The following is a 27,815-nucleotide window of genomic DNA, read 5'->3' as shown; positions in this document are numbered from 1 at the left end:
GGCATCTAGCCTGTCATGGTAGAATCATTGTTGGACTAGATGTAAAGTTCCCCTTATGTTGTTGCATTATGAAGTTAGGATAATAAAGTTAGGATACATTGATATTCCACACTGGACAAAAGATCCAGATAGTTATTTTATAGAAATATGTAAACTTCTCTGTTCTGTAATTCAGAAAGAAACATACTTTCCCATGTTCTGGCTTTTCTGCACCCTCGTGGTCTTCTCTACCAGTCTTTGTTTTATTTTCCCATGTCTTTTTCCCAAGTCTTCCTAACCTCTCTGGATTTGGAACATTCTTTTCATGGCAAAAAAAACCCAAAACAAAACAAAAAAACTTTCAGAAATGGAATAATTAAACTAATGGTAGACAGCCTCTCTGTGACAAGCAGACAACTGAACCAATTGCTGCCAGGAACCTAATTTCTAAACATACAAGCTATTTTAGACTACTACAGTGCAGATATTGAATTCTAATTTATTTTTAAAGTCCCAAAGGTTATAGAGACCACAATATAATGAGAAATGTATGGAAAATAAATTATGTCATCCTGAGATTTTGTAATTGCTTTTAAAATTTCTCATACTTTCATTGACAGCAGAATCTGCTGCTGGTTACCAGTGAAAGCAGCCTATGCTATGGTGAATACAGCAAGCCAATTGTGTAAGCTGATTAATTGATATCTGACCTGCTCCATGGACACCATAACAATTCAAAAGGTGCAATCTGCACACAGTTAGCAAACTACATTTAACTCTTTTAAAAATGTTCTTTGCCCTTGAACAATAAATCAAACCACTTAATAAAAATGTGTACTTGACAAGAGGAAACACCTTGTTAGAAAAATTAATTCTATTAAGTCATCCTAGGAAATGCATTACCATTTTGTAGCTCTATCCCCACTTGACTGCCTGAGAGCTTTTTTTTTATGAATAGGGAGCTATTTGTTTATTTTTAGTGGGGGCTTTACATCAATTGTTTCTATAATATGAAGTCTTGGTTTTTTTCCTTTTAAAACAGAAGTCGAGACTAAAATTAATTATCTAAATAAACCCTGATTAGATGTAGATAAAAAACTGCCTAATTTCTATCTATTTTAATCTGTAAGTTTTAACAAACACCAAGAGGAAGGCTGCTGGCAAGACATATGGCATTTAGAAGCCAGCTAGCTATTTTTTTAAGGTGCACATGTTTTAACTTTTAACTTATTTTTTTAAATAGAATTAATTAAATTGCATACTGTTTGGAGATTTTAGAATAAAAGCTGAACTCCTTACTCCAAAGGGTTAAAACTCATGGCTTGTTTTACATTTACATTTACATTTACTCTATTCCAAATTCAGGAGTTTCAATTATTTTTTTCAATACTCAAGGGTATGTTGAAATACAGATGTTTGCTGTTTTGCAATACTTCCTAATACTTTTTCTTAGAATAAAAGGAGAAATTGTCACATGCAAAATGAACGCATACCACAGCCACCTCAACAATAACATGGGGAAAGAACTGATTGCGGCAACTGAAAACTTCTTATTTGAGTGTGGGTTTCCTATAAGAATGTACTTAATTGCTTGTTATTTAAGAAGAGAAAAGTCAATCATTCTTTTTTTTTCATCTTTCTCCAAAAATCACCTTGGAAAGACTATGACTCATTTAACAGAACAGATTCTCATTATTGGCTCTGTGATTTAGTCTTTCAATCCATCACTGTATAAAGATAAATATTGAGACATTATAAATTAGAGAGGATAAGACTGGGAACATTTTTTTTAGAAAAGAATGGCAAACAAAGTAGGTACATTTTCCCAAAGTAGGAGTTAATTTCCCCTAAAGGGTTTATAAATCCTTGAATTTGCAGGCAACAAAAAGTTATTCTATTGTTTATCATGTTCACATGAGGGCTCAAATTAAATAATCACTTTAAACAAAATGTAACCTATACCAAACATTTCAACAATAAGGACCTATTTTATAATTGTATAAATATCATTTTGACATGATTTTACTTATCTGGTTGTATCATTTTTACATATCAGTTCAACAAACATGCACATATATGTAATATCGGGGGGAGTTTGAGTAGATGTGTAGAAGTAGTTGGCTATGCAACACCAAACCTTGCTTTTTAAAATGTGCTAGCTTTGGCACCAAATCTAGCAGATTTCTTCTAAGCATGAGGCTGAGTGAGTGTTGCATCTCCTTAATAAGACAATATGTTTATATGATCCTCCATAGTAATAAGTAATGTGTCCAGACTTTGGACTATACTGTTGTTAATTAATGGACTGCTTCACTATTTGCAACAACATATCTGTGTCAGTTGCTTCTGGTGTATCCAGTAAATTTATGAATACATAAGAACTTATTTTATATTGTGCGTTATATGTCACTGGAGCTAAAGAAGTGTTAATTGGCAGCAAAAAGATATTAAGTCACCTATGGTGTTTTTTTTAAGTGGAAGTTTGTTTTGATTGGCCAGTGCCAATGTACAGAGATGTACATTCCATTGATATTTATGAGTTTGGGCTGCCTGTATTATTTTAGGATTTGTTCAAAGACTTACTACTGATTGCTTCATACTCTGCTTGTTTGGGATAGGCTTACTTGGGCATGCTGCCTTCTTTTTTCTTTGTAAATTTTTCCTTTGGCTGTATTATTTTGAAAGCATGCCCAGAATTCCTTTGACCAAGAGACCCATAATTATAAATAGCTATTACCTACATTTCTATTTAGTTTGAAAGGTTAGAAGAATATGTATAATAAATTAATGTGCAGCCCATGTGTGACCAAAAGCAACAGAACGAATGGTGTAATATAAGTATGATATAATTTTGTAGAAAGTTCAAGCTGGCCAAATTTACAGTTATTGTCACAATGAACTGCACATTCCAAAAGGCTTCAGGTCTTTTTATCCATTGACATATTCCAGATGATGGTGCAATGGAAGGACATTTCCTTCCCTGGCAGCAGTGCTTATATAAGAGAAATATCTTTCATGTAGCAAAGCTTGCTTTTATCAGCTTTTATCCTTCTCCCTTTTAAATTTTAGCTCTAAACTCTGTAGTCTCCACTTCTGTAACACCGGAACATATATATCTTCTTTACAGTAACATATTTTAAACCTTGCTTTTAAACATAGCCACATGTCTTGTCCCAGACATGTCAAACACAAGGCCCGGGGGCTGGATCCGGCCCGCGAAGTGGTTTCATGTGGCCCGCGAAACCATCCTGGAAACAGTGAGGGAACGGCCCCCACTGCCTTGGCCCTGGCCCAGAGACCCTCCTTCTGCCAGAGACCCTCAGATCTGTCCCACTCCTGCCCAGGCACCCATACACACCCTTGATGCGAACGATGTAGAGCTGGCCATGCCCACCCAGTAGGCCATACGGACTCTAGCCACACCCACCCAGTAGGCCATGCCCACCCTGGCCATACCCACCCAGCCCCCTGAGGGCAACCGCAATGCTGATGCGGCCCTCAATGAAATTGAGTTTGACACCCCTGCCTTGTCCTGAGCCAAAACATGACTTTATCCAATGGTGCCTCAGTGCTGACTGGCAGGAGCTCTCCAAGAATAAAGACAAGTGACATTTTGAATGCTACTTGAAGTTCACAGGAAACTGAACGTAGGATTCTCTGCATATAAAGTATTTTAATTCTGCTACTGAACACAGATTTTCATAATACTGTAGGAACAGAGTAGCATACCACTGGCATAGGATATGACTACTGCAGGTTTTTTTTTCTTCTAAGAAAACCCAAACCCAAAACATGACAGCTGTAGTCAAACTTCCCATTACATGTAGTTTGCAGATCTCTGTACTTGGTAGCTTTAATTATGAGATGTGTGGTGAAAGAATTTTAAAAGGATGATTTGAAGAATAACACAAAAAATAAAAATGAATTTGTAATATAAATAATGAATTCAGCTTCCATTTAATTTCATTCCCTGTAGTTACCTTGAGGTAAGATTGGCGGCCTATAAATTTTATAAATAAATAAATAGTTTGGTGTGGTGGTTAAGGCATTAAGCTAGAAACTGGGAGTCTCTGAGTTCTAGTCTCACAAAGCCAGCTAAGTGATCTTGGCCAGTCACTTTCTCTCAGCTCTAGGAAGAAGGCTGAGAGATGGCAAGCCACTTCTGAAATTTTGACAAGAGAACTGAAGTGATTTGTCCAGGAGTCAAGACTAACTTGAAGACACACACACAAACGTAATTGGGAAAAGGTCGCTTAGAACTGCTGTAAGGAAGAAAATCCCGCAGTTAAACATTATACCAAACCTCCAGTAGCCAAAAGTGTTTTTTTTGTCTTGTCAAGAGGTTTTTAAAACAACAACATCAACAACAAAAATAGATACAGAATGTCTCTTGAATAAAATATGGTAAAACCTGGCTGACACAGGGTAGACAAGTTGTAAGGGTTAACGCTTATGCTATCTGTTAATACTGGTGATGACGCATATATGGAAATTGGAATCTATTGAATAGGAAATTGCAATCCCATTCATCCTCATTGTAGTCATTAGCATCTTTCCCAATATCACCTCCCCAAACTGCTTTACAAGTGCAATTCTCAGACAGAGAGAATACAACAGATCACGTCTCCAAGCAGCTATAAAACAGTTATTTGGAAACTTACAATAAGGTTAAGGGCATTTATTTAAAAAGGAGATAAGAGCAAAAATGAATGAAATGCAAAGATAAATAATATTCAGCATTCTGAATATATTCTTTTGATATATTAATATTTTCTCTGACTTTCAGTACTAATATTTGCTATGATCACTATCACAATCTGAATTCAAAACATACTGCAAACTTATTTGCTTCTTACTTTATTGCCATATTTAAAAATATATTTACTTTCAATGTTTGATCCTTTAAAAAAAACAGACCTGCATCTTCTACAGGTTAGATGCCAAATATATTTTTCTGCGTGTGAGGATGAAGGATGTAACTGTAAGACTGTTTGGCTTAAGGGCATATTGGCTTAAGGTCAAGAGTATCTTATTCTTTCCCTTCACACAAGTTTTTGGTTTAAAAGAAAATTGCCAAACCCATGGCTATATTTATAACTTAGCAACTCCACACTAAATAGGAAGTTCTCTTTCATTCTGTTGGCAACTCTGACGGTCACATGGCATAAGTAATCCAATTGGACAGTACCTTTGAACAAATTTAGTCTAGAAAACCCAAGATAGCCTTGGTTTTAGTTAAAAATACCACTTCTGGTATTTCATTGTGTGGGATAATAAAAAGTAGTCAGTATTCCCAAGCTCTGTTTATGCCTTGGGTACGCACCCAAAGTAAAAAGATGGATGATTTTAGAATTATTATTCAAAATGATCTGAACTGGCCAATAAGTCATGCATGTATTTGACCTAAGAAGATTTCCTTCCTCTCTTGTTTCCATTTCTTGCTCTATGGTAATCTGTTAAAGTAATGAAGAAATTGATGGCTTCACAATTAGCCATTAAAAGTATGTTCACTTTATAATTATTACAGCAAATTTCCAAAATCTACAATTTATGGTCCTTTGTTGCAAACAGACTATTTTTAGATGCAACAGGAAAATGCAAGTGGATTAAAATTCTAATTTGACAAAGAATGTACACCCTCGCAATTTCAACAGCAGTATCATCATATTAGTCTCAAACATGGCAAGAGGAAGAGACACATGGGCCTCTGTTCCTCATGAAAAAGTGGTAAACAAAGAACTTTTGATATTTAAGAGAGAGAAAGACGATTCTCCAAAATAGAAGCACTGTTGAATTATGTCAGTGTGGCAGACATTTCAACCTTATAATGACCTCTCATCTTGTTTTGCCCTACAGCAAAACTCTTATTTCTCCACATTTAAGACAGAAGGAATGCACATCTGCAGTGAGGTCTAAACTCAAATTTGTCACCAACATAACCAGAACTCTGTATACAATTATATTTTTATTTTCCAATACTCATCTATAGCAAGATTTTTAGTCCTTTCCATATTATACTTCCAAGCAATATATTACAATATATATTTTGAAAAAGAAAACAGCCACATTTTCTAATCTTTTAATCTTATCAAGCCACCAAGATTCTTTATGGCAAAATGAGTGATATTTGTGTGAGATCTGTATTTAAGGAACAGTCATTTCACATGCATTGAAATTTACATTCTTCTAAAACTATCCGTGGGTAGGGGAATGGAAATAGCTTTGCTTTAAGAAGCCAGAAGAGGGCACTCATTAGTAGTCAATCAAATTCTATTTAAAATCTTACAATGGAACAAAGTCAAGAATCTTGAATAGATATTTCCAAAATGAAATAGGATTGAGTAACTAGAATTCCAGAATTGATAAGAAACATTTTCCAAGTCTTATAACAGTGGGCAATACTAATAAGGACAATTGTAAATTGCTGTAATCTACATGTTATGGCCACAGAAATAACCCCATTTTAAAGCAGCATGGTGTAAGCTATAAAATAGTATACATCATCAAGCCCAAAACAACAGTCACAGTACTTAAGATTTTCCTTTGAAAAAGTCAAATATGGGAACAATAGACAAGAGATTTTCTTTCAGCTGAATGAGAGTGTGAATCCTGGTAATAAACTATTTTTTTTTTTAAAAAAAAACCCATATTTTAATCAGCGGTATTGTGGCAAATCACTGCTGAGCTAAAATCCTTTTCCTTGGTAGGAAGGGAATGTGAGAAACATTTGGGACTGTTTGTGTAATATGAAAAATGAGGCTAAAACAGAAATGGGCAGTAGAAGTTTAGATCTGCCTTTCTTTGTTTATGCAGATGACTTAGGTAATTTTTCTTTTGATTAAGTGTGCACGCTTTGTTCTCTAAGGTTATATTTTCCTGTAGAATCACTTATGTATATTAAATACTGTTTTTGTACACTGACTTGGATTGTCAGAAAGCCAAGATAGAATACAAGTAAGAAGTAGAACCATTATGCCCTCGTACAAAGTGGAAGGCAAATGATCCACTTGTTAAAGCATTTTCTGGAATAACATCAAAAACTTCTACACATTGCATGTGACAATTTCCAAAAAAAGTTTTGAATCAGCTCTTTTATTTATCTGGTGCACTTCCTTATAAGAATCTGCATAACTACACATAAAGAGATTTCCCTTAAAAAAAGACTGCTTAAGTGTAAGGAAATTGGGAAATCTCAACATTGAGGAGGTGCTTGTGGATAGGATTTTCAAGGAATAACCTAATTCAGGTCTTAATAACATTATATAGAGTTATTTTAGGACTGGCCTCATGCTAACTCTCTGTTGTGGAGTCTGTAACCATTTTAATAAGGTACATAAAACATCCTTCTGTTTACCTGCACTGGTGCCTGCACCGGTTGTGAGGTCCCCACCCATCAGGCCACCTAGGAGAGGACAAATAAAATAGTCAAACTGAGAGAGGAGCTGAAGAAACCACAAAGGTCAAGCAGCAATTACAGTTTATTCCTCAAAGTAATGTGAGCCCTTGAGGAGTTTGCACCACCAGAATTTTCATAAAGATCAGGCTGTTTGAGCCACCCTGACTGCTGCCTATGTACAAAACGATCTAATTCCTCCTTCAAAGCATAAGCATTATTTAGTGGCTTCAGTGGGAAATAGCTCAGTACAATATTGAGTGAGTTAATAGGGAATAAACTATTACAATAAATGGTCAATTAATGAACTGTTATAATAATTGTCAACTTCTGCAGTGACATTGTATACATATAGTCATTAACATTTCACAGATTTTTTTTCCATCCCCTTTTCCAACTTGGTGACCCTCAAACGTGTTGGAAAGACTTGTCCCTTCCACCCTGATTGGAAATTCTGAGAATTGCAGACACATGGGTAAGTGGTTGGAGGAAAAGTAGCTTAATTTCTACTTAAAAGCAATTTCTCACCCCAGCCACTGTTGTTAACCCAGCGTTTGGCCAGTAAAGTTATTTAGATTCTCTTGAATCTTGATGCCACATGGGCAAAGCCTTTTATGGTTTGGCACCAACCTACTGTCAGGACCATGTTCATCTGTTAGAATCAGCTTGTCCTGTTCAATCTTTCTGGGAAAAGCACCAGTGATTCCCTACTTTGGGGAGTTGAGGGGAGATGAAATGCAGGAGTGCTGCATTTTTGTATCAATACCAGCCTCTGGAATCACCTTCCACTGGAACCTAGATGGAGTTCCATCAGAGGACATTTAGGACTGTTTGGGGGATTTTCTGGTTGTTAGGTTTCAGGCTTTATATAATGTTAGTTGGACAATGAATGTTTTAAAGATTTTTGCATTCTGCAAAGCTGTCAAGAGTTCTGTGGGATTGAGGTGGGGTATATAACGCATAAATAAATACAGCCTTGAGATGGAAATGTATGTGTATCTGAGTGTATAATGATAAAGACCTTATTTCAGAAGCTGGATTTAGTCAGTTGCCTGCAGATTCAAATGACCCATAATCCCTTCTGTTTCAATTTCATTCCCTAGCTTTAATGTTATTACATAGAAATAGTCTTTTTGCATTTTATGACTAGAGTAAAAACTTAAAACTGTCTTAAAAATGAGGCTGTAACTGAGATTTAACAAAAGAGACAATGGATTAAGATCAGAAATCAGAAGATATGGCCCACTGGGAATCTTTTTCTGCTACCTTCCTCCTGAACCTGTATGCTTTTCAACTGGGCTTGCATAATAGTGTCCAAGAGACTAAATCCACTAATTTTTATGTTTCAAATATAGTCTTCTTATGTTACCTATTTCTAGTTTTCTAGAGTATTTAGAGCCTTTTAAAATGTATCTTATTTAGTTGTAAATACTAAGGCTGAATTACCTTAGGAAAGAATAGCATTTTAGGATAAGGGACTATTATCGCTTTAAAACAGTGACCCACAACCTTTTGGACACCAGGGACCGGTTCCATGGAGAAAGTTTTTCCATGGACCGGAGGGGGGCATGGTTTTGCATGCTGCCTGCATCCTGCCATATGGGGCTTCACTTGTTTGCGTGGCCCAGTTTCTGGCATGTCACCAAATGGTGCTGGTCCATGGACCAGGGGTTGGGGATCCCTGATTTAAAGACAACAAGAGAGAAAAGAGCTGGAATGTAAAAAGAATACTGCCAAAATTACTCTGGGTATGGATACTGCCAAAATTATTTTGGGTCAATCTCTCCACAACGGGATACATTTTAGCCACCAATGAAGTTCACACAAACATACATTCAGAGAATAAATGTATGCCACACAAAGAAACCCTAGTCTACAAAAAGTGATCAGTGTCTACCAAGAACCTGGTGCTGCTATAAGTATACTGTGGGTTTGCTAAATTTTTGAAAAGGCTGGGCAGGAATCCATGGTAGATTCAGGTTTTTTGTTTTTCCAAAAAAATATGTGACCTTCATATTGGCAAGTAGTCAGACTGTTGAAGAACCCAGACATTGATAGAATACTCTTGCTTTGTAAGTTACAAACGATAGATATAGAAATGTTATATTTGAAGCAAAGAGATGAAACTAGGCAAAACCTACCTGTGTTACCTGCACTTGGTGGTCTATGTGTCACCCCAGGAGACATGCTATTCCGCTGTAAGGAAGGGTGGGTCAGAGGCAAAAGGTTGGGGTTACCCAATGAGCTAACTGGGTTGCTGTATACCAAGCTGTTGTGGTTGGACACTGGGATAGAAACTGGCATCTCAAAGTTAGGTGGTGGAACAGCCTGTAGTAATAATAAAAAAGGGAAACAAAAGACGAGAGTAATATAGAGGTATTCATACATTATTCTGTACTTAGATCAGATGTTTTATAAATTCTGGTTAGAAAAGAGGAGTTAGGAACATAAACTGTCATCCCTGGCAAAAAATCATCCCTTGCAATGGATGAATTTTCAATTTTTTAAATTGGTAACGGATATGTCTTCTCTACCCCATCTTTCCACGTTTCCCTTATATTAAAGGGTGCCTGGTTTCGGTGTTTCCTGCCCCACTTATTTTTTTTACAAGCCTTGTTTCATTAAGGTTTCTTCCACTTATTGAAATCAATATTACTTAGTAGTGGAATTCTAATATGGTGTCACAGATGAAAGATTATAGATATTGTATATGATTATGAGAGCCATACTATATAAATAAATATCAGAAAGTGAAAAAAATGCAAAAGGAAAGCATTTATTTTCAGTATTATGAGATTTAGAAGAATTGTAAATTATTCAGTGAAAAGCAAACTGGCTGAACAATGGTTTCTTTGCAAAAATTAATAATCTCAATTAGTTCTTTATAAATATATCAGGACCATGAACAATAGTGTTTATCATATAAACTGAAATAATGTGACTTGATGTGACTTGATATCTAATTCCATGAATGGATTTCTGCTCATACAGTGCTCTTATTCTTGGTATTCATAAAGAGAAGATCTGATTTGCACCTATCTTTCATCCCTTCCATTAATTCCCATTCTTCCTTTTCCTACAAAAAACTGGTTTAAAGTTACAGAATTCTCCAAACGTTTAGGACAGGTGGAGAGAACGTGTGTGTCAAAAATTCAATTTGACAGCCATAAGTGTGTGACTGAAGCCCTCTTCTGAACTTTTTTATCCCTTCCACTACAAATGCCCCTGATTAGTGTGTAGCACAGGAGGAGGAATATTACCTTTTCCAATTTCTACTTGGAAAAAAAAACTTCCTGGGTCAAAAGCCTTTCTGCAAACTTTAAAAATAAAACCCCGACTGGAACCATGACTTCTGTGCAATGCTAGCTTAAGCAAATGTTTGCAATTTGTCACTATTAATGCAGCAGATTAAAAAAAAGATTTTATTTGGTAAACCAGAATACATAATCAGATGGCATGTCAAAACAGCAGAGCAGAATTGTTCATTACTATACTTATGCATTATCTTTGGATTTTGAATATTTCTTAATATAGGCAGAAGCAACCCTATTGAGACTATTACTGTGAAACACATTGTGCAGCCTGCAGTCCAGTAGCATGATGAAATTGTGGGATGAGATTGACCTCTGGCCTACCTTCCAGTTATTTAATTTTTAAATAAAAGAGCCATTCTGAAAAGCCACTAAATTACAATGTCCTTAGTAATATTTCATAGCATTCTTTTGGCCTTTGGTTATTTAATTTTATTCATCCACAACTATCTCCTTACTTTCTTCTGTGCTATAGAGTATAAAGTGACTAAATGAACTTCAGTAAGGAAAAGAAGAAAATGGATGAAATACTTAATATTTCCAGCCTTTGTGATTCTATTTTTCAGCCATTACATTACCCCATACTAGATCAGAAGCAGAGCAAGGGCTTTTCAAATAAAATATATTTACATAGCTTGTATGATCAGCCTGTAAAAAAAGTATGATGTTGAAAATTCTCTATGTGACATTCCTTATTTGTGAAATCTAAGATACCAAACAACAACAACAACAACCCAGAAACTCTTTAAAAAAGTGACAACCGACAATGCAAATCACTTACTGATAATGCTTTGATCACAGACAGGATTATTTTTTCTCATGAAACTGTTTCCACATGTGTTTTATAGAAACTAGCCTAACAATTTATTTTAATCAGGTGCTACCAGATCAGCGGTCAATAGAGGTGACAGGTAGTTAACCCTAGGTCAATAGTATCTTTTCAAGGCACTCAGATTACAGTTTAAAGACTCTCTTCACATTAAACAAAAACCTGCTATGTTCCATCTCTGTTTTAAAGACAACGCTATTACAAAGCATAGATCTGGAACAAAGCCTAAGGAAAGCATCATGGGGGAAACTAATTGACACAATATCTTCATGCAGCAGCTATAATTTCCAGAATTTGCTTGCAACTTCTTTACTTCTGGTAATGTCAGGTAAACTATCAAGCTGAACATGTTCGTTCCACCTTACATGCTCACCTGGTAGTATTGTAGGGAAAATAACTGCTTCTGTAAGTAGTTATCATGGTGCACTGATAGTAAACTAAAAAAGCCAATCACAAGAACCTGTGAACAAGAATGGTGTTTTTCATTCTTTGGTACATCTGAAGCAGGGGTGTCAAACAGGCGGCCCATAGGCCACATGTGTCACGTGCAGGCCATGCCTACCCCAGCTCCGCAAAGGCCAAAAACGTCATGATACATAATGTGATGCAATCGAGTTTGACACCTGTGAACTGAAGTATCTCTTAGGGTTTTGGCTGAAAATGCATTTTTACAAGTTGCAGTACAATACAGAAAACAGGCATTCACAGTAACTGGTTGCAGGTACGGCTCACACTCTCCCATTTTTGAAATAAGCACCACACAGTTCTTGAGCAGTATACTTTCATATCAGGATAATACTAAGCAGTGACTACCTAACCCAGATGGAAATGGAACAAGAAGTACAGCAAACATCAAAAACTGAGCTATTAAAGCAATATTTCAATGATTATAAAGGGGACACCAGCCTGGCAAAGTTGTCACTTGGATGGTCTCCGTGGATTCAAATAAGAGGTGGAGGAAGAAAGGGAGACACATTTAAGAATTTAAAGACACTAAGATGGAAACTTGATTGGCACAAAAGGAAGGCAAGAGTTAGATTTAAAGATATAGATGTGTCTTTTGGGGGGGATTTGTAAGGACAGAACTTTAAAAAAAATCTTTTTTGATAGACTAAGGGGAATCTTTAAAAAATATAAACTGATTTCATATTTAGGTTTTAGATTTTTAAAGGAAAACAAAATTAAGCTTTTAGAATAAAACTTTGAATTATACTATAGAATTTAGAATCTTGTAATATAAGATAGTATTTTAACAACTGTTGAATGGTTAAGACAATTTTTTTTCTAACAATTGGTGATTTGTTAAGATGGAAACTTGAATTTATTGTTAAATCATAAGAAAGATTTGTAGTGAACAATGTAAGTTTTGTAGACAAGAGAATTATTCTTTACTGAAATAGGGAATTGTAGATTACCCAAAAAGTAAGCTTTCTTCTGTATTTTATAGGCCACTTGACAGTATTTTATTGCAATTAGGTAAAACTTAAAAACAGGATTTTGATATCTATTAGTCTAATTACATTGAAAACTTTCTTAATTGATTAGGTCATATCTAGGAATGTACTAACTTGATTACTTTGACTATGTGAAAACTAAGGGAATCAGAGAGGGAAATTTTATTGATGCAACCTGAACTATTTACAAACAACTTGTTATTTGTTACTTTTCACTACCCAACCACCATACTGCTTCACAAGTACATGTATATGTAAATATTGAAAAACCAATAAAACCTGAATAAAAATAAAATAAAATATTAAGCAGTGACTCTGAATCTTATTCAACAGAAATGATTTCTGTTTCAATTTTACGGATTGATTTTATTGTGATCTGCTCAATTTAAACTATTATCTACGTTATATTGATAATTATTGATATTGTATTTTATTATTGTTTCTAAGCAATACTTTTAGCTGAGTTAGAAGAACAACAACAAAAAAAGAAAAGACACCTGTTGTTATAATCACCACTATCACATCAGACTCTGCTAGGCTTTTTAAAAATCACAATATCTGAAAATGGTTCAGGAAGCACAGTTGGTTCAAAATGAAATGACTAGAATATCCATTTATTTGTTACTGCATTTATATTTCCTCCATTTCCTTTGGGAGCTCCAGGCATCTTACATTCAAGATGTCCTAGGTTAGTCCAACACTCTAACACTTATATTATCCTAGTTCTCCTATGGAAGATGGGTAGTCACTACCTGCCCCATATCAGTTATACTGGGTGTTAAGAAATAGGATTTTCTCAATGTTACATCCTAATTTTGGAACAAAGAGATAAGTCTTTATCACTGCTGGATCTTTTTCTGAAAAATATCAAAAAGCAAGCTAACTAACAAAAATATCTTTAGGATTTTTATTCTAATTGTACTTAGCTGAACTCTGGTGCATTTGCAAAAAAAAGCTTCTACAATATTTTTGAATTTGAGCTTTTAGTATTAAAATTGATTATTGTATTTTATGGCCTTTAAAGTTTTGTTACCTCTCTGTGAAAACAAAACACAAACTTGTAAAGACTGTTCCATAGAGATGAAATTGAGAATAGTGCATGTAAAAAGTCATAAACCTGTTAAAAACTATTTCTAATTCGGAAGGAAAGTTTGAGAAAGTTAAAGGGTCCTGCACATTCTTCCCTGTAGCTCTTTTAGAATGTCTGAAGATAATCTAAATTTAGTGAGAATCATTGTTATGTGTAAAACTAAATTGTTTAAAAGACTACCTTGACTTTCCTTTAGACCAAATTGGAAAACAAATTTTAAAAACACTTCTGCATTCTTGATATATGTCTGCTTGAGGATGTTTTTCAACACATATACTACAGCAAAGGAAGAAGCATGCATTATGATGAAGGTTTAGTTTCTTAGGAAACATGTGCACCATATAATTTGAAATATCATACAATTATGTATCCAAGTATAGAAACACAATGGGTGAAATTCACTCTTTAAAGCTCAGAGCCCAAATTTTGGGGTTATGCAACAGGAACTTTTGGGAACTTGTGAGCTAGGAATAGAATCTATTATGTAGGGAGTTTCAAGAACTCCCCTTCCAGCACAACTTTCTGGCACTTTTGGGTCCTCCTGAAGTAGCACAAATTCTTAAAAAAAACTTTCAGCCACATCCTCCATGTAGAAAACTTTAGCATACAAGGGTACAGATCCAAGTAATCAAATAGTGGAGAAATGCCCATCTAGGGGCTCAGAAATGAAGAGCTACTTGTAGCACATTATGCTACTTTCTGAAGTCCAACTACAGCTATACTTTGGGCAGAGTTCCAGGCTATGGTAGAACCATAAGGTTGGAAGAGATTTTTAACTTTCTAGCTAGTGGAGGATCTACTAAACATCTCTGACAGATCACCATTAAGCCTCTGTTTGAAGACTTCTAACAAAGAAGAACTCACCAGATGGTAGCCTGTTTCACTAGAAAACTCTCCAGGTATAATAGTTGCTGTTCAGCGTCAGCTGTTCATGATATTGCTTTCTGATTTCTCTCTGAAGCCTAGTTAATTTAACCTTGGGCCGACCTAGCTACAACTGCAATAGGGATTGAGTGATTCTGAACCAAATAGTATAATGCCATTAGAAGGATTCCTTTCTTCTAAGAATTAGGGTAAGTAGGGTTGGACTTTACTTATAGGTAGATTCAGGGCTTTTTTTGTCATAGAACGCTCAGAACAGAGTTCCAGCACCTTTTTTGGATGGAACCTTGTAGGGTAGGCAAGGTGGGTTGTATGACATGTGTGAGTTCCGGCACCTTTTTCTTTTACAAAAAAAGCACTGGGTAGATTTGTGTATACATACTATAATGCCTTATTGTTATTGCTGTTGTTTGTTTGAAGTAAACTCAATAAACTTAAAACAAATTGTATTTTGAAAAAAGCTATAATTTATGTCACACAAAATCTAGACAGTTGTTGCCACATGAATTTCTACCAAAGTGTCCGCAACAATTCAACATCCAATTTGTTTCAAGCAGTAGAGTCATTTGAAGCAACTTGATCTGATAGAAAGCCTAAAAGTTTTAAGAGACAGCTATAGGGCTGTCTACTCTCATTCTCTCTCTCTCTCCTTTAGGATCAGCATAGAGTATAATATTTTCATAACTGTTTAACATACTGTGCATACAGGGAAATTATGAAACTACTCTGAAATGCTAATAAATGCTAATATCTGAGTTGCACAGGAGATATTGTGAATTATTCCCTACATTTTAAAACAATCTCCATTTAATATTATGTTCCTTTGCAAGCTAAAATGACTAAAATTGGGAGAATATAAATACTACTTCTGGATCTGGCAGAAATCTCTACAGATTGGTGGCAAATAGCATATAGCAGGTAAATAAGTTTCCCAGAAAACTGTTAATTGTTATAGTAGAGAAACACTGAATTTGCCCATGAATAACTGCAAATTTTTGTGACAGAATTGTGGCAATTCTGAATCCTACTTTTCACATTAAATTAAATAAACATGTAAACAGGCTGACATAAAAAAAGCAAACAGTTTCCTGAAAGCAAAGAGAAAAACCAGCTAGCTCTCTAACAAATTTCATATGGAGAAGCTCATTTGTACCTCTTTTGAGGCTAATTAAATAAATGGAAAACTCTTGTTTTAATAATGATATGCTCTACAAAAACAGATATGGTCCTTTAGCCAACGTAGTACTTGTAGTAACTGTCATTTAATTGTACATGTTCTTTCACCTCAGTAGTGTTTTTGAGATGTTCCAAATGGAATCTGTCCATTATTCTATTTTCTTCTCTGTCAAATTGCCAGAGAACAAAAGCATATTATATTTGCAGCAATTATGGAACCACATAAGAGATCAACTGTAAATTTCTAGAGTAATTATGTTTTTTTAAAAAAATATTCAAATACTGATCATTTTGATAAATACACTTCCAAAATATATTCCAATAATTTATTCCAAAATTGTGTGCACTAGTGCTCTTACTATCTTGACAAAGTGATTTCTATACTTGTTTATAGTTTGTAGCACATATAAAATTGCCATAAGATGCTTCCATTAAGACATATTTAAGGCTTTAAACAAATAAAATAATATTTCTTAATCCTCATTTCTTCAGGAATAAATATATATCTTGGTTCTATATGAAAATATTTCTTCACAAATTATTTTTAAATCTCTATTGCTTCATTATATTTATTTTTCAGAGTAGTACAGTTTTGAAATTTTGATTTTTCTATCATCAGACAGACACCCTAATCCACTGCTGAAGCTATATGTACTTAGGAAGCTATTTTATGCTGAGACAAACCATTATTTTTTATTTAATTGAAATTCTCTATTTCAACATGTAGCTACTCTTCCAAATATCAGTCCTACGTGCAATCTTTTTATCTAAAGACCCACAGGAACATCTGATAGTAGAGATTATGTTTTGATGGGTAACAACTCAATTCCCATGACCACATTTGTTAAGATTTCATAAGACCAGAGTACATTTATTTTTTCACATCCTAAAAATATTCCTTCCTCCAACAGTGGCATAAATATTAAAATGCCTAACTAATTTCAATAATGGATTCTTAATGTTTCTATTTCAATAGGCTTTCCCATACTTATTTTTATAAGAAAACATTGAACTACCTTATTTAATTCTGTTTTGTACATGGAAGTATACTGCTAGATCAGGGGTAAGCAACTGAAGTCCATGAGTCATAAAAGAGCCAAGGTTGCCTACCCCTGTGCTAGATGATTGCTTTAATATGTATTCCCATAGTTCTTGAACCATCAAAAACATATGTCAACATAACATTGCTATGTTAACTGCCAAACTGCCTCAATAACAGTTTGATAATGTTCATACTGTATAATACAGTTTTAATTCAGGACAGGTAAAGGTAGATTCCCCTGGCTTAATTTCTTCTTCCCTCAAATATCATCTGCTTGCAGGAAAACATCCTTTTATCAATCTCAAAGTGAGCTGGATTGAGGAAGAGTTTTGAAAGAGGCCTAGGCTGGTTGGATTAGCAATCAACTAAACCTGGTATTTTTATGTAGCATCGTCAAGTAGTCCCTACAAAAAAGTTTGGGAGCCAACTCCTTACCAATTTGATCCCTGGTCCCAAGAAATGAAAGGTATTGGTAAAGAAAAAATCATCTCTCATTTTGAGGAAAAGCCAGTTGTGGATGATTGACCACAGAGAGAAAAGAGCAATCAGGAGTGTATGAAAGTGAGAACAAGTGAAAAAGAGTGAGAGTCTGCTAGTGAACAAGAAATTAAGCAAGATACACAGTAACATTCTTAACAAATTTTAATTCCAATAATTGGGGGTTAGAGTAGATAATCTTGAAAACTGAGTTTGGAATTTTCCAGACCTTTTTTTATTTTAACCTTTTAAAGATCTTTGAGGTTTTTCATTTTCTTTTTCCTAGGCTGATTGCATTTGTTCTATTTGATAAGTCAATAATAATCCTTCCCATCTCCAGATACTCCATCTTTCTCAGTGTCAACACAAACTCTCAAATAATGCTTTTCAAGTGCTTCAGGAAACCCTGGCCAGACATTAAAAGGGAGGCTGCCTCTGTGGAAACCTGGTCTCCAAGTAGCCAAAATGGACCTGGTGGGCAGTGCCCAGCAATTAGTGGGGAGAGGGCATGTCCATAAAAGATTAAAGTGGCCAGTATGAGAAGGTCATATTTCATCTTTAGCCATGTTATCAAGAAATTCAACAGTGAAACATAACAAATTGTGTCCAAGGCAAGGACTAGTTAAGAGACAGGGAAAATGCTACTATAAAACTGGAATAATTAAAGTCAAATCTAAGTGGTTTCAGTTATGGTCTGAAGACAGAGGCAACATTGTGAGGGTTTCAAAATGATTTCTGAAATTTTTCATTCTATAGTTAGTAAAGCCTCTACACTGTAATTCTGCATGATTTTTCTGGGCTGTCTGAAATTTTAAGTTATTCCATTTTAAAAAGGACATATCCCTAGTTCTCTAAAGCAAAAAGATAAAGGTAAAGGGTTCCCCTGTGCGGTTGTGTCTGACTCTAGGGTGTTGTTGTTCATCTCTGTTTGTTAACCAATGGAGACAGTGTTGTCCAAAGACATTTCTGTGATCATGTGGTCAGCATGACTTATATGCTGAGGTACACAGAATGCTGTGTTTTTCCCACTGAAGTGGTACCTATTAAACTACTCACATTTGAATGCTTTTGAAACAGCAAATGGCTTGTGGGAATCTAGCTGAGCTAAGACTTTGCTGTGCCATATGCTCCAACTGCCTTCAGGAATGTAATTAAGTGACAAACCATTGCAAAGACAGACTGCCCCACAAATGGACTTTTTTGAGGCATTATAATGGGGGAGCAATTATCAAACCTTGTATTATTGTATGGCTCTAGGTGGAAGGATGATTTACTGATTTATATTCCTGATATTTTGGTAAGGCACTCTTAAAAAATATGTCTCCTTGAAAAGATGCCACTCGCTTTCCAAGAGAAAATTTTCCAAGATTTTGTCTTAGTGAAGCTGCTGACAGGCCTGGAAAAACCAGGTCCACACATGAGGTTTCAATTAACTGATTTATTGCTAAACGCCTATGCACAGGAATCTTCTCTAATGGTCTAATGGTCTGCACCTGGTTAGAGTTAGATAAGGTTCAATCACAATCAAGGGGGGGACTTATTTCCTTTGTTTCTGTGTAACAACTCTAAACTGATCTCTCTTTTTACCCCTCCCTCTGGTTCTGGCAGTACTTCTCCTACAGCTGCTCTGCTAACCAATCAACTTATATTTGTCTCTTTATATATAAATAGATATATTTCCAGAAAAGCACTGGGTGGCAGCCACCCATTATTTTTATTCATTAAAGAAGACCTGGGCAGTTCTATGTGGGGTCCAGAAGAAATTATATTAGCACTAAAAATAGTGTAAACATGGGTTAATTGCAGGCTTCCTAGTTATGAGTCTGGGAGCCCAGCAGGAATCAAGAGAGATGGCTCTCAGCTCATTGGTGCACAAGAGTCCTTTGTTGCTTACTCATGAATTAATGAAACACCAACTTCTTTGGAAGGTTATTAAACATAGAATGTAAGTTTTACAAATTCTATAATTTGTGGAAGTCAGCAATGTCCTATTTGAGCTTCCACAGACAAAAGGGCCTATGAAAGCTTTGGGTGTGCTCCAATGTTCCTCCAATATATTCTTTTTAATTGCAATTTGAAATGTAGCACAAGAGGAAAATGTCGTCATGTTAATCAGAATTAACGTAAATATAAATTAAAATTCAACGAAATGTAAGTTTTCCCTTGGCCTACATTTTGGTATGGCTTGTACCACATCATACAAACTTCAAATACAGCCTTTAGCTTGAAAAGTTATACATCTCTGCTATGAATAATAAAATAAAAATATAAACTGTTTTTGGTGAGAAGACATTGAAAACCCTTCTTACCCAGTGAAGTGTTTAGTCTAAATGTAGCACAGATTCTTTATATTAGTTTAGCGGTCTCACAATTGTTTCAGTTCTGCATTTCTAACAGGCAGATAGGACAACTATTATATCAAATGTAGTTTCCTTGATTGGACTTAATTCTTACATCTTTATCTTTTAAAACTATTTTCCTCTCTTTTATGTCACCCTGCCAATTGTAAACAATGGAACATGTGCATTTATAAACACAAAACACCCCCACACAGAACTTTGTATTGGCATGCTGAATGCAGCATTTTTTATCTTTTCTTACTACAGCCACTCCATGATCTTTAATACAGAGAAAGCATACATGTACATGGTCACACACAAACTGTTTTTGCACATTAACTGCTTTGTGTGTAGCACTTGAACAAAATTTCAGCTACTATTTTAAGAAGGAGAGAGAAGGTAGTTATTTGCAATGACAATTTACCATGGCCTTCAGAACAAGAGAGAGAAGTTTCAGAGAGTAGGATCATCACAAGTGCTACCACCAACATAATCCACTAGCCAGTGTTTTTTTTCATTATTCAGTACTGATCAGTATTTTAACAAATACCATGGAGTAAAAATGGATAGAGATTTTTTTTCTCTCTCTCTCTCCCTCTCTCTGTCTCTCATTGCATGAAAAATATTGTTTTATTTTTAAAACAATGCTTTCCAAGATTGTGCTGTATATTTTTAATTTATCTACAAAATAATCTGATTTCATGTATAGACATATACTTCCAGCAATGATGATGGGGATCATGTCAATCAATAATATTTAATGGCTTATTTTTGAAGACAGGTTAAAAAAAGTGTGTGTGTTTGTAGATAGATAGATAGATAGATAGATAGATAGATAGATAGATAGATAGATAGATAGATAGACAGACAGACAGACAGACAGTGATAATTAGACTATTTCTGGTTTGAAGCATTGCTAAAATTGAGACTGCTAGAATGTATTCTATATGTGTAAAAAAGTTTTGCAAGACCTGTTTCTTATCATTTCACTATTATCAATACTTAACAGCCAATTCAAGGAAGGTGAAAGGAAATGCCTCTTTAAAAGTTGTTTAAAACATTGACAGAATTTGTTTCTGCATGATGTAATACTGGACGTTAATACAGATGGGTTTAAAAACTGACACTGAACAGCAGCATAATAGCAGAACCTCTATAGTAATAAGTACTTATTACTGCAAATGCTAGGTATAAGAAGTTAACAGCTGCGAACAGGCTTCCTGGCTGGCTACTACAGGAAACAGGCTGCTAGGCTAGCCTTATCTCCTACAGTTTTTCCAATATTATTATAAGAGAAGCTCCATGTGTTTTTCTTTCCATCTTTTATTACATCTGGTTCCTTGTTGCATTTCCATTTGAGTAGAAGTCTGAGTTTCCCATCAGAAGCCTAAGTGAAGGGATTTGAAAAGAAGCAAGTCTAAAACAGTAAGATTTCCACTGAAGAAGAAAGAAGGGTAGGAGATTTCACAAGGCCATTTAGTCAATAAATCCTAATAGAGCAACAACGTCAGGTTGAAGCTTAGCCAAAATAAAATCACACTGGAAACTTCAAAGCTCTCTTTTTCAACATATGGAATTAGGCAAGTGAGAAGAACATGAATGGGAAATGAAATATGAGTATGCATGCATTTAATTAAAAATTGCATACACATGTTAAGAATTTCAGAAAATAGTACTCTTAACATTGGTCCCATTTGAAGCTTTTCTGGCCTCTTGAATAAAATATTAAATTCTCCAAAAGTTTGCCTTTTATTAGAAAGGCCAGATAAGTTTTGTTAAGTGTTTTTTTAAACACACCTGAAAAATATACTGCTTTATGAATGCTTTTTAAAAAATCTAATAAAAAATGGCAATAATTCTTAATACCGGTAGCAAATGTCTCCCATCAGGAAAACAAATATTGCACATATATGCAGCTTTACCTATGTCAGGTATATTTTGTTGTTACTGTTTTGAGACCCAAAGGTGCTTTTTCCAAAAGGCAGCTGGTCTTTCTTGTTTTTTTTTCATTTCTCATCCAAGAAACTTCTTCAGTTCTGAATGAAAGAACTGAAAAAGCTTCTTGGATAAGAAGCAAAATATTTTCAAAGGAAAAATAACCCCAGAAAGTGCAGTTGCCTTTTGAAAAAAAAAGCCACCTTTGGGACAACCATTACCTGGATGATTGAGAATCTCCATAGACATACTGTTTTGAGAGCATTTTTAATTTTGTAAATGGTAACATTCTGCAAATACTGACTTTCAGAAGAATGAACTAATTTTGTCTGATCATTGCAGATAATAAGAGTTTTGTTTGAATTTACAAACAAGATAAAAAGTTATTTCGGTAATAGAAAAGTATCTTTTTTATTGCCTTAATCTCTATTAACTTTATTATTTAAAGCAATTGTAAATATGACCCACTTTTTATTTTGTAAAGACCACGTGCCTTACGGCTTTCTCAAATTATTGAGCAATTCTGCCGAATGGTGTGTTTGACTAGTTCATCCTTTTTAAGACTAAGAGAGACTCCAACCAAACTTAAATTGCTGCAAATATAATTGATACCTGCTATGGATTATCAGACTTATTCAGAACAAAGATGAAAAAAATCTACACATATTTTACACGGATGTTAAGTAGATAGAAAGAGCAAAGTAACAGGATAAATGGTCAAAGTGGTAATGTCTATATCAGGTCTGCACACCATATGGTTTGAGGGCCTCATGTAGCCAGTCAAACAACCTTATGCAGCCCACCAAATTTTTTAAAAAATAAGTAAATTGACAGTACCACTGCTACCATCCCAAAAGACATGTTGCCAAGCATCTCCAAGTTTGGCTGCCATCTCCAGTGCTTAGGCTGTTCCTTTAGCTGTGGAACAGCTGATTAGCACTCCAAATATTTACTAGTACTAATCTGAAATAATAGTGATAATACAACAGATGCCCAAAGTCTAAAAATCATTCCATTTTCAAACAGTGTAGATCAGGCATGATTTAACTTCCAGGCCCAAATGCCTGGGAAACCATTTCAGGATTTTAATGCCTTATATTCCCTGAGCTCTAAGAAGATGCTGTTCCATAGATGCTGCAACAGAAAAGGCACAATTTCTAGGTACTACTTGATGACATTTCCTAACAGAAGGGACCATGAATGCGTCAATCCTGGTTCTGGTTGAGTGAACAGAAGCAATCAGATACAGGCAGTCTCTGCCATGGAGGGCCTTATAGGTGACAGTCAACACCCCAAATTATACCCGTAGGGGGCCTATGAAGATTTCAGAGCACAGATTTCACGTGGTTGTATCACAAAGTATCCAAAAATGTGCGGCTATATTCTGAAACACTGTAGTTTCCAAATACTCTTCAAGAGCAACCCCATGTACAACACAGTACGGTACAGGTAGTCCCCAACTTGCAAACATTTGTTTAGTGGCCGTTCAAATTTACAACGGCACTGAAAAAAGTGATATGCGATTGGTTTTGACACATCCATTGCGGCATCCCTATGGTCACATGATCACAATTTGGGTGCTTGGCAACTGCCATGTATTTATGACAGTTGTACTGTCTTGGGATCATGTGATCACTATTTGTAACCTTTCCAGCCAGCTTCCGACAAAATCAATGGGGAGGGGGGGAGCCAGATTCACTTAATGACCACAAGATTCATTTAATAACTGCAGTGATTCACTTAATGACCACCTGCTGCCGGCGTCGACTCCCCTCCGCCCTGTGCGTTCCCACAGAGAGGGCCTCCTCAGGGTGCCTCCGGTCAGAGAATGCCGACTGGTGGCCCCCAGGGGGAGGGCCTTCTCTGTGGGCGCCCTGGCTTTGTGGAATCAACTGCCGGTTGAGCTCCGGATGGCACCGGATCTCTGCTCCTTCCGGCGCGGGTTAAAGACCCATTTATTTGAACAAGCTGGCCTGGCCTGATGGGGAGTTAACTTAGGGTTTTAATATTTGTATATTTTTACTGTTTTACTTGGGCAATAATTTAATTTTTTCTTAACTTTTGTATTTTTGTATTTTTATGATATGCCCTGTTCACCGCCCTGAGTCCTTCGGGAGAAGGGCAGTATAAAAATTTAATAAACTATAAACTAAACTATAAACTAAACTTAACAACTGGGGCAAAAAGGCTGTAAAGTGGGGCAAAACTCTCTTAATAACTGCCTTGCTTAGCAATGGAAATTTTGGGCTCAATTGTGGTCATAGGTCAGCGTTTCCCAACCTTAGGAACTTGAAGATGCGTGGACTTCAACTCCCAGAATTCCCCAGCCAGCATAGCTGGCTGGGGAATTCTGGGAGTTGAAGTCCACGCATCTTCAAGTTCCTAAGGTTGGGAAACGCTGTCATAGGTTGACAACGACATGTAATTTAACTGGAAAGTGATTAATGCATGATAAGGAAAACAGTGTAAATATCTACTTAGTTACAGCTGCCATCTGCTCTTTTAACAGGTGGTGTGAATCTAGGAGATCTCCCAAGTGACACTGCTTGGTATATGGAGTGCTTCCATTTTTGGAGATGTAGATGGAAAGCCTTTGAATTCAGGAGTGCAACAAAATCTACCACCGTATATTCACACATTTTTTATTTCTATTTTGTATTTTCTACACCTGCATTTTCTTTTTCTTTTTTCTAGTTTGTATTAGTTTTTCTGTTGTAATTGTAATCTTTAATAAGATTACTCTAAAATTATGTATGTAAAACATGTATGGAACCTGGGATTTAGACTTTGGATCACTTCAGCAAAAAATGACGACTTTTAAAGTCATCGGTTGTTTTACTTTAAAGGATGAATACTATATCCCTAAAACATCCCAGAGCAGTATTTATAATTACATTTATTGACATCTCAGTTAGGGCATGCAGCATTTTAAATCTTGGAAACAACAGGGTGATTATTAAATCCAATGACACAAAAAAACCCTCTACAATTTCTTTTTATATAAATTCTGTTAGTGTGAATCATTTTTTTTATTTAGATTTATATACCGCTCTTTCCCGAAGGACTCAGGGCAGTTTACAGGGTATTTAAAAGAAAATCAATACAAAAGTTAAAACAAATTAAAAAAGATTAAATGAAACCCTGAGAAAAAATAAAAACCCAGTTAAAATTAAAAATTAAAAAATTTTCAGCCTGGGCCAGAGAGCTCGAAGAGCCAGGTCTTCAGGTCCCGGCAGAATGAATGGAGGTCGGGGGCAGTCCCAGGTTCCGCGGGCAGCTGGTTCCAAAGGGCAGGCGCGCCCACTGAGAAGGCCCTACCCCTGGGTGTTACCCCCCGGCAATCTTTAACCGGCGGCACCCTGAGAAGACCCTCCCTGTGGGAGCGCACTGGACGAAGGGAGCTTGATGCTGGCAGCAGGTGTTCCCTCAAATATCCTGGACCCTCGCCATTTAGGGCTTTATAGGTCATCACCAGCATTTTGATATGCAATTTGTAATAGTTGAATGGAATAAAGAATGAGAGATTACTTTACTTAGACTATGGAAAGAGGTGTTAACATCAATCCCAGAAATTTCAATAGATCCTAGGTTGCATTTTATTTAATAATAACAATATCAACAACAATTTTTAGACTTACTGAATTCCATTGTGTTTATATAGAAAAGGCTGGATAAACTGTCATGTTGTTAAAAAAAAGATGCAGTCAGATTAATGTTTTGTGTAAACCTATGTTTGTACAGTATTTTATAATTGTTCTGTTTTGGGAAAAAATCATTACATGTAGTAACAAGGAGACAATATTTAGTATTGTCACATGTTTATTTTTTAAAAATACTATATTCCTATTTCATGGAAACTGACATTTAGAGAAAGAAAGTTAAAAAATATGCAGTATTCCACAGTTGTGGAAAGATAAGATCTCTGTTTCTCTAAGGTCTCTGGATTGATATTATTACTAAGATAGGAATGAATTAGTTATCAATATAGATTCATTTTTCAAGGGTTGCCAACGGGCGATCCCCAGGTGGAGGGCGTTCTCTGTGGGCATGCCTGCCCTATGGAATCAACTGCCAACGGAACTCCGGACTGCCCCCGACCTTCATTCATTTCACCGGGACCTAAAAACCTGGCTCTTTGAGCTATCTAGTCTGGACTGAGGGGTTTAATGTTTTTAAATTGTGATTTTAATTTTTTTGCGGCTAGACTTAATTTTATTTTATTTTAATTTTATATTGTATTGTTTTTAAATTTTGCCTTGTAAACCACCCTGAGTCCTTTGGGAGTAGGGCAGTATATAAACCAAATAAATAAATAAATAAATGAATAAATAAATAAATAAATAAATAAATAAAGAAATAAAGAAAGAAAGAAAGAAAGAAATATATCTAACATTAATTGAATCACATATGTAGAAATTTTATGCTTTTATGCATTAAATGTTAAATATGTATCCTGTATAATTCGGTTGTTTTTTTTACTATTTTGGGTTTCATTTTTCTCTTTCTCTATAACTTTTCCGTACAGATATAATGGGCTGTGAGAATAACCTTGAGGGACAAGGAAGACCCACAACCTTAGACAATGGTCTGATGTGAAAAATCTGAGGTCAAAGAGGATCTGGGGATGAAGAAAGCTTCTCACAATTGACATTCTCTAGTTTTCTGGAACATAAAGGCAGGGCAGGGGTGAAGCTTTCAGACTTACAAGATTCTGTTACTATGACCTTACAATAAAGATAATATTAGTATTCTTGGTTTTGCTTTCCTGGTGTGGACTCTTTTTTTAAAGATTGACTACTGTTTATTTTTCTTTGCTTTTTATATTCAATTGATAGATGCTCTTAAATTTTTTTTGTAGTAAACTAAATATTTGCAAATATAAAGATCAATTTATGCATCTAGATGACAGCCATGATAAATGATAATTAAGGTTGGTGTGTTTCACTGCTTGGTTCCCATTACTAGGTTTTACCCTAACACAAAAGAAACTTAGGTTTATAGGACTTCACAGGAATAACACCACCACCACCAACAACGAGTTGGAAGGGACCTTGGAGGTCTTCTAGTCCAACCGCCTGCTCAGGCAGGAAATCCTTTACCATTTCAGACGAATGGTTGTCCAGTCTCTTCTTAAAAACTTCCAGTGATGGAGCATTCATCACTTCTGGAGGCAGGTTGTTCCACTGATTAATTGTTCTAACTGTCAGGAAATTTCTCCTTAGTTCTAGGTTGCTTCTCTCTTTGGTTAGTTTCCATCCATTGCTTCTTGTCCTGCCTTCAGGTGCTTTGGAGAACAGCTTGACTCCCTCTTCTTTGTGGCAACTCTTGAGATATTGGAACACTGCTATCATGTCATCCCTTATCATTCTCTTCATTAAATTAGACATATCCAGTTCCAACAACCATTCTTTATATGTTTTAGCCTCCAGTCCCCTAATCATCTTTGTTGCTCCTTCTCTCTATACTCTTTCTAGAGTCTCAACATCTTTTTTACATTGTGGTGACCAAAACTGGATGCAGTATTTACAAGTGAATTCATCCTAATTTTATTCTTAAAACCACTGTCACTTTATCAACATGAGATGTTAATGAACATACAATATTAGATTTTCTGTAAGAATGTAACAAACAGTCTGCCAGTTTCTAAAGGATTCATATGTAGGGAGATACAAAATTTGAATGCATAAGTGTGAGCCACATTTCTGATATTTTTTTTAAGTGCCAAGTACTATTCTTTTAGTTTAGAATGGATAAAAACAAATGTCCATTTGAATACATGTAATAATACTAACCGAAATAGGGCTGCACATGTCATATTCACACAATTCTCCCCCCACTTTATGTCTATGCAAACAAAATAGCTACATGCAGAGTTATTTCTCTTAAGTATCTGGCAAGGCATATGACT

The 27,815-nt window shown here is 35.5% G+C and overlaps 1 protein-coding gene across 10 annotated transcripts in view; it reads right to left on the bottom strand.

Moving 5' to 3' along the window:
- The window catches only part of MEF2C (myocyte enhancer factor 2C), a 190,772-nt gene that overhangs the window by 30,017 nt on the left and 132,940 nt on the right, over positions 1-27,815 (bottom strand). For all 10 annotated transcript variants that reach the window (XM_083355897.1, XM_083355905.1, XM_083355898.1 and 7 more), the window contains 2 exons: positions 9,514-9,700; positions 7,334-7,381 (listed from right to left, as the gene is read on the bottom strand). In XM_083355897.1, coding sequence (XP_083212023.1) covers positions 7,334-7,381; positions 9,514-9,700 — 235 coding nt within the window. The remainder of the gene's footprint in view (positions 1-7,333; positions 7,382-9,513; positions 9,701-27,815) is intronic.

The sequence above is a fragment of the Vipera ursinii genome (assembly GCF_947247035.1).
Source record: "Vipera ursinii genome assembly, chromosome: 2".
Taxonomy (NCBI): Eukaryota; Metazoa; Chordata; class Lepidosauria; order Squamata; family Viperidae; genus Vipera; species Vipera ursinii.
The sequence above is the reverse complement of the archived record's forward strand: the minus strand, read 5'-3'. Positions and strand labels throughout refer to the sequence as shown.